This window comes from Sinocyclocheilus anshuiensis, unplaced genomic scaffold (assembly GCF_001515605.1).
Source record: "Sinocyclocheilus anshuiensis isolate Anshui unplaced genomic scaffold, SAMN03320099.WGS_v1.1 scaffold51, whole genome shotgun sequence".
Taxonomy (NCBI): domain Eukaryota; kingdom Metazoa; phylum Chordata; class Actinopteri; order Cypriniformes; family Cyprinidae; genus Sinocyclocheilus; species Sinocyclocheilus anshuiensis.
In genome coordinates, this window is record NW_015548296.1 from 3,682,919 (window position 1) to 3,690,882 (window position 7,964).

The 7,964-nt window shown below is 34.4% G+C and overlaps 2 protein-coding genes across 3 annotated transcripts in view; one reads left to right on the forward strand and one right to left on the reverse strand.

Annotated features, from left to right (window-relative positions):
- Positions 1–4,975, reverse strand: part of LOC107656062 (S-adenosylmethionine mitochondrial carrier protein-like) — a 65,927-nt gene extending 60,952 nt beyond the window's left edge. For both annotated transcript variants that reach the window (XM_016443733.1, XM_016443732.1), the window contains exons 1-3: positions 4,867–4,975; positions 2,001–2,157; positions 1,638–1,747 (exon numbers count right to left, since the gene is read on the reverse strand). In XM_016443733.1, the coding sequence (XP_016299219.1) occupies positions 1,638–1,747; positions 2,001–2,157; positions 4,867–4,899 (300 nt within the window). In that variant the 5' untranslated portion in view covers positions 4,900–4,975. The remainder of the gene's footprint in view (positions 1–1,637; positions 1,748–2,000; positions 2,158–4,866) is intronic.
- Positions 4,976–6,176: 1,201 nt separating this feature from the next.
- LOC107655959 (ras-related protein Rab-7a-like) overlaps positions 6,177–7,964 on the forward strand; it is a 16,475-nt gene continuing 14,687 nt past the window's right edge. The window contains exon 1 of the mRNA XM_016443594.1: positions 6,177–6,507. The gene's annotated coding sequence lies outside the window, so the exon portion shown is untranslated. The remainder of the gene's footprint in view (positions 6,508–7,964) is intronic.

Consider the following 7,964-nt stretch of genomic DNA (forward strand, 5'->3'; position numbering starts at 1 on the left):
TTTAATTTACAAGAAAATATCGGAGTTACTTTTTCAAATAAGTAACGGCAGTTACTTTTTTTTCCCATTTATTGATTGCAAGCTCTTCTGTCCCCTTGTTGCGAGAAATCGGGAGTAAGATGTTACTTTAGTTCTAGAATAAATGTGAACATGCATTAATTCATCTCACTCACTCACAAAAAAAAAATCAGATTTAGTTTTCCTCAAAATTAATAAAAACAGTTAAAAGCAACTCAGAATATGACTCAAAGCTGCAATAATTAAATATGTTAAATAATACAAATATCCTTTATGTATTTAATCCCATTTATTTGCTGCTGACCTTCAGTGATCCAATTCAACCATACTAATAAGCAAAAATTACACAAGATAAACTAATATTTCTTCTTCTTTTTTTTATTGCTGAAGAGTGTTGAACTTTCTTCTTCTGTGGTCTACTGTACAGACGTGAATTTGCATTTCCTGCAGCCTGAGGCTTTTGGTGTGAAAGGGCTTTTATATTTGCCAAAAATATAACTTTTTATATTAAAAGCAAACAAGCAAGCCCAGCCCAGACTTAAAAAGTAACGCAAAAGTAACGTAACGCATTACTTTCAATAAAAAGTAACTAAGTAACATAATTAGTTACTTTTTTAGGAAGTAACGCAATATTGTAATGCATTACTTTTAAAAGTAACTTTCCCCAACACTGGTTGTATGCATTTGTCATTTTTATTTAATTTCTTTTATTTTCTTAAATGTGTATATATATATATATATAGTATTTATAGAGTTTTAGCTTTTAGTTTTAATTACTTTTTCTTATTTGTAAGTCGCTTTGGATAAAAGAATCTGCTAAATGACTAAAAGTAAAAGTAAGTAATAAGATAACCTTAAGACTAACATATTGATACTAACACCCAAAAAACTGTAATTTTGATTTCATGGGGACTTTAAATAAATAAATAACCAACCCTCTTATGAAAGTCTAATGTTCTTTTGAGGGATGAAGGCTATTTCATACACTACTGTCCTGAAAGAATAAAGCAAACTGGATCTAGAGAAGTGGGCGGCCCTGAGACACAACAAATAAATGTACTGCAATTTTTAATCAATTAAATCTATGCTTGAGGAATAAAAGCATTACCTTCATTCAAAAACAAACAAAAAAAAATGTCAAAGTGGTTCCAAACTTTTGAATCGTAGTGCATGTATTAAATTGCAGTACATTTTAAAGTGGAGTGTCTATTAAGGAAAGATAAAAGAGCAAACTTTTGCTTCTGTGTTGGATCATTTTTGTGACATGAGCTGAACTGCATTGCTTTGAGCATACAGCGTTTCACTAGCAGAGGAAATGAAGGTGCTCTTTACAGCTCCAAATCCTCCCTTGACAAAACTGCAAGACTCCTCTCTATAAAAACAGCTATGTCAATAGAGAACAATAAGATCCTATTTGGCCAGCTGGTGGGAAAAAACAGGGTCGTCTGTGGTCCGGCTCCTAACCCAGAGCAAAAAACAGCCAACAAAAACCACATTCTAAGCTTTCTGAATATTTGTCTGTGAAACAGACATACTGGGCTGCAATGGTTAAATAAATGATGATAAATACAAAGGACAAAACGACAAGAAAGAAAGAAGAAGAATAACAGGAAACCTACAATTTCTCCAAGTGAAGCGGCCAGCATGTGAGTGATGGGGGCCAAGTTTGTAGCACTGTAGCCTGTGAATAACGACTTGGTGCTTTCATAGGTGACGAAGAATGTAGCAGCTGGAACCAAGAAGAAACACTTTATTTGAGGCAAACTTTTCAAATAGCATGCACTTTCTAAAATGTGTGTATTTATTTGTAGGCAAATTCTGAGAGCTAGTGATTCCAGCAATTCCGGTTTACATATGCTATTTATCATAATCAGAAGTCTATGCCGCATGCAGTTATAATAATCTTCTAAAGAGTTTAAAGTAAACTTTTAAACATGCAGCCATTTTTCATGTTTATAATAAGATATTTAAACTTAACTTACCATTGGGAAAGGAGCCTATAGCAGCTGACGGGACCCCTGCATAGATCCCTCTGAAACCTCCCGCCTTGTAGAAGCCCTGCTGGCTCTGCAACCTTGTCTTTATGGTGTCCAGAGGGAAGAGAGTGAGATCTACACACATTCCCGCACAACCGCCTGCCTAAGGGACGAAGAGCAATGCTACTGTTTTAATACATCATTATATATCAGTACAGTATAATAAGATGCTTTAATTCTGGTGCAATGCAATTCATCACTGTAGTCTCATATATCATTTTTACCACATAGTAATGCCACAATTGACCACAAATGACTCTTTAAAGAGCTTTAAGGAGAAGAAGAGTCAGCTTTTCTGTCCTGCTTAATATGGCTACTAAAAAAACATGAAGCGGAGATACAGAATACCACTTTTTATCTAATTCATTATTCATTATGATTGCCCCATTTTTCACCCACTGTGTTTTTAGAGCATTTCTGACTAACAATATGCAATACTGTACATATGGATCTGCAAACAAAACCCTTTTTCCAATACAATGCTAGAGAGTGAAAACTCTATGATTTCATTATTATTACTCTAGAAAAAAAAAGGTTGAAGTTAAGTCCTGTTTTGGTCCAGATCAAGTTGAAGCTGTCAATTACATAAAGCACTACTGACTGTATTATTATTATTATGAAGTGCTATAGTCCAACAAATTCATAATTAGGATGTAGAAACAAAGGGAAAGAAGAGTATTTTTCTCTAAAAATAATAAAAGTAAAAAAAAAAAACCGCAATTGTCCACCAAGGCAACGCAACTGCCTGGACTAAGAAATCATGAAATCATAAATAATAATAATTATTATAATTGATTAACTAATATTTGAGAAACAAGGGGAAAGAAGATGTTTTTTTATTTCTTTATAAACTACAAAGGTTAAAAAACTACAACAATGCAAAACAATAAACCTAAATAACAACAGCAACACTACTACTACTACTACTACTACTACTACTACTACTAACAACAACAACAACAACAACAACAACAACAACAACAACAACAACAACAACAACAACAACAACAACAACAACAACAACAACAACAACAACAACAACAACAACAACAACAACAACAACAACAACAACAACAACAACAACAACAACAACAACAACAACAACAACAACAACAACAACAACAACAACAACAACAACAACAACAACAACAACAACAACAACAACAACAACAACAACAACAACAACAACAACAACAACAACAACAACAACAACAACAACAACAACAACAACAACAACAACAACAACAACAACAACAACAACAACAACAACAACAACAACAACAACAACAACAACAACAACAACAACAACAACAACAACAACAACAACAACAACAACAACAACAACAACAACAACAACAACAACAACAACAACAACAACAACAACAACAACAACAACAACAACAACAACAACAACAACAACAACAACAACAACAACAACAACAACAACAACAACAACAACAACAACAACAACAACAACAACAACAACAACAACAACAACAACAACAACAACAACAACAACAACAACAACAACAACAACAACAACAACAACAACAACAACAACAACAACAACAACACACACTTAATTAACTAAAACCAGCTATAATCATAAGAAAATGCCATCAGATAAAAAAACGACTTTACTCACTCGTTGAGTGTGGTTTTCATCCTCCATGCTAAATCTCTTCGCTTGTGTGTGTTCGAAATCTCCCTTAGGTGGTGATAGCTGTTTTTAATGCCTGATCAAAGCAACACTACTACTACTACTACTACTACTACTACTACTACTAACAACAACAACAACAACAACAACATTACTACTACTACCAACAACAACAACACCACTACTACTACTAACAACAACAACAACAACACTAATACTACTACTGCTAACAACAACAACAACAACAACACTACTACTACTACTAACGACAACAACAACAACACTACTACTACTACTAACAACAACAACAACAACACTACTACTAACAACACTAATACTACTACTACTACTACCAACAACAACAACAACAACAACAACAACAACAACAACAACAACAACAACAACAACAACAACAACAACAACAACAACAACAACAACAACAACAACAACAACAACAACAACAACAACAACAACAACAACAACAACAACAACAACAACAACAACAACAACAACAACAACAACAACAACAACAACAACAACAACAACAACAACAACAACAACAACAACAACAACAACAACAACAACAACAACACTAATACTACTACTGCTAACAACAACAACACTACTACTACTAACAACAACACTAATACTACTACTACTAACAACAACAACAACAACAACACTACTAACAACAACAACACTACTACTATTAACAACAACACTAATACTACTACTACTAACAACAACACTACTACTACTACAACAACAACACTACTACTACTACTACTACTACTACTACTACTACTACAACAACAACAACAACAACAACAACAAACAACAATAAACTAGGTGTGGGTATTGTTTATTTGCTGATCACAGCAGACTTTTATGAAGGCTTTTATTTTCGTCATTACTTTAATATCAGTCATCTCCGTCATCATAACCATGATCAAAATTGCTTTAAAAAGGACTAGTCTGAGATGACTGAAACAAGAAAGCCTCAGATAGAGTGTACACTGACACATTAGCATGAAAACACTGTTACTATATTACATTATACTGTATTTATTTCATATACATAGTTAATGTCATGAGGAAGGATGCCCACGCTTTTGCTTTTAGCACGTGTAATAGACATAAAATGAGCATTACCACAAGGGAGGCTGTGAACTCTCGCCTGTCCATATTGTACGCGAGGACTTCGACACTAACTATCGCACGCTCATCACGGGTGCTGCCATGTTTAAGGCGGGCGCTTCCACTGACGTCACGTGACGACAACAACAGCGCTCTTCATTCTCAGCAGAACAGCAGAGGAATATCAATATATTTTCAACGTGTTTTTTTCCTTTTAACTATTTTTTAAATAAAACATTTTCTAATCTTACATCGCTATTTAATTGTGTACATGTATTATTATCATTATTATTTAAAAGCAAATGACAGCAACTTTGTGTTGGCTGCTCTTAGACACTTTAAGAGAGCGTAACTTTAATCTCCCTGTTCTGAGATTTGGGTTCTGGGTTTGAATTTAGAATGGTTTGATTTAGAATTAAATGCTCAAAATAAAATCCAGTATGGCATCATAATAGGTCCAGCAGGGGGAACTATTATTCCATCAAAGGTTCCAATTACACGAAGACAAAACAAGTAGTAAATTTATTGAAAATATATAAAATTTAAACAATAAAATGTTGTATACAGTACAATAGGATTTAATTGTGATGAAGTGAAATAAAATTTGCATTTTGTGTTCACGTGCAATTAGTGCCGTTTCAATTAAATAAGACTCACATTCGAAGATCATTTATTTATTTATTAGTTTAATTTGGTGTATTTTTTACACTACACTACAACATTTTACAACAATATTTTAGCTTATATGTGTACAATGAATGGGAATAGCGCAGAAATAAGTTAAATAACGCACATATTAAATAAATACAAATAATAGTATTATATAATGTTTGGTTGGGGCAAGTTCTCACATTTTATTGGGATTTGTGACATATAGCCTCTTTTAAATGTTATAGATTTACACTATTTTTGACCAAACAATGATCTGATAATTTAAAAAATAATGTCACATTATTATAGAAGCCCATTTCAGCCACATAAGAAAAAAAAACATATAAGTTACACTTATGACATAAGCCAAACTTTTCATATGCTATATTATAATTACGCCATAAAAAGTCATTGTGACAAAGAAAAATGGATTTCTTTATGTCATAATTATGGCTTTTATGTCATATTTATGATTTGCCAAAGCATGCTTTTTTATGTGGTGGACATGGGCTTACATATTTTTGTAGTCAATACTGTCGTGGTCAATAACAAAAGTATGTGTCTATACAAAAAAACGTGATTTAAAAATAGCCTAAAAGTGTGATAAACCAGTCTTCAGAAGAGACTCCACTTTTAGGGCGTGTCTTCTGGGGCCTGCGCGATGACGTCACCTGCGTGATAACATCGCTGGCTTTCACAGGGTTGTTTTGGAGGAAGTTAAAGCAGATCCCGAAACAGAAAGAGAGAGAAAAAGACCCGTCATTTAACAGGGGGGGGGCAATAACGACTGCAGCACCCGTATCGGTATCCCCGATTCCGGATTAGTTAACTCATACACTAGCCTAAGCGATCTAGTGTTCCGCTGGGGACAGGGGCTGAAGTTATTGTTTGTTTTCTTCTTAAACATCAGGCTTGTGTAAGGGCACGGTAGCAATTTAGCTCACAGGCTACACCACAGCACTAATACAGACTGATATTTACTAGATCTCCAGCTTTATAAACCAGGTGAGTTGTAAAAATCAATATGTATGCTTGTACATGTTCAGTCCAGAGACTGGTCGTGGATTTGTTAAGAGAGATGTTGTAATTGACATGAAAGCTAACTGACGTTAGCAAACGAGTTCATTTGTTATGCTGTTAAAGGACATTGAGATTATTTAATAGTCGTTTATCTGTGTATAAGCTTCCTTCCTGGTTAAAATCAGTCATTTGCACGTTGTGATGTTGATCTATCTCTATTCAGGCCCTGAATAATCAGGTGTTTCTAGTTACACTGACAGTCGCGCTGGATTGTGTCGTTTTACATTTGCATTTAATTCAAAATGCACCACTTTTTCCTCAGATCGTTGTCTTGAGCTAATATACATAAGAAGACATTTTTATTCAATGCCTCTAACACAATAACAATCGATCAGATATGGATTTTACAGCGCTGTCTTGCTTTTATAATTGCACAACCAGCAGCCGCATCAAATACAGTCACTTTCTGCTTGTATGTTTACAGCACACTGAAACAGGTGTGGAGTATTGCGAAACAAAGCGTTTTAAATAAACAACCATTTACTATAAGGCTAAAGCCTCCCATTACACTATAACGCCTTTATAGTTCAAAAGCAGCGTCAATATAAGACGCGCATGATATGTCAGTATGAGTACGCACTTGATTATTTGTTGCGGTGTGCTGTTGAAATGGATGGCATTCTGCTTTTCTCATGCATGCTAAAGGAAAGTGCTCTACCATGTGATCCGACTTTACCGAGTGTCATGGGTTCCAGATTAAATATGGAGTCGTTAAACTGTTGGCAGTCGTAGGCTGTCTCTCAAAATCTAGCAAGCTGCCTATCTAAACAGTTCAGAATAGTGTACTTCTCGTACTATACAATATATGCAGTACATAGTATGTAATCTGCACACATTATGCACATTATGGTTTTACACAGAAGTCAAAACAGGGAGCTTTTGTTGGTCGTTATGGCAAATTTGCATGACCTTGTGAACCATACAAAATCTGCATAGGAAACTTCCCAATTACATGTATTCTTATTAAAATGACTGGATTTCATCAGCGAAAATTAGCCAAACTATGGTAAATGTAACCACACTGCACTGTAAATGCTCTAGCATGAAAGTTTTGCCTTTTTTTTGGTTAGTTTGTACTTTGAATTATTTTTGCAGTTGCTGTTACTATGTCGTAGGAACTAGAGCCCGACCGATATGGGTTTTTTGGGGCCGATACCGATATTAGGGAGTAAAAAAAAAAAGGCCGACATTGATATATCGGCCGATATTCTTTGTGTATATTATAGTACAGTACCAGTCAAAAGTTTGAACACTTTCCCATTTGTGTGTCCTCACATTTGACTGGTACTATATATAGAATACAGTATATACATAAACAGAATATATATACATAAACACATTTTTTGCAATGATCACTCAAATGTGGTGATCAAACACTTATA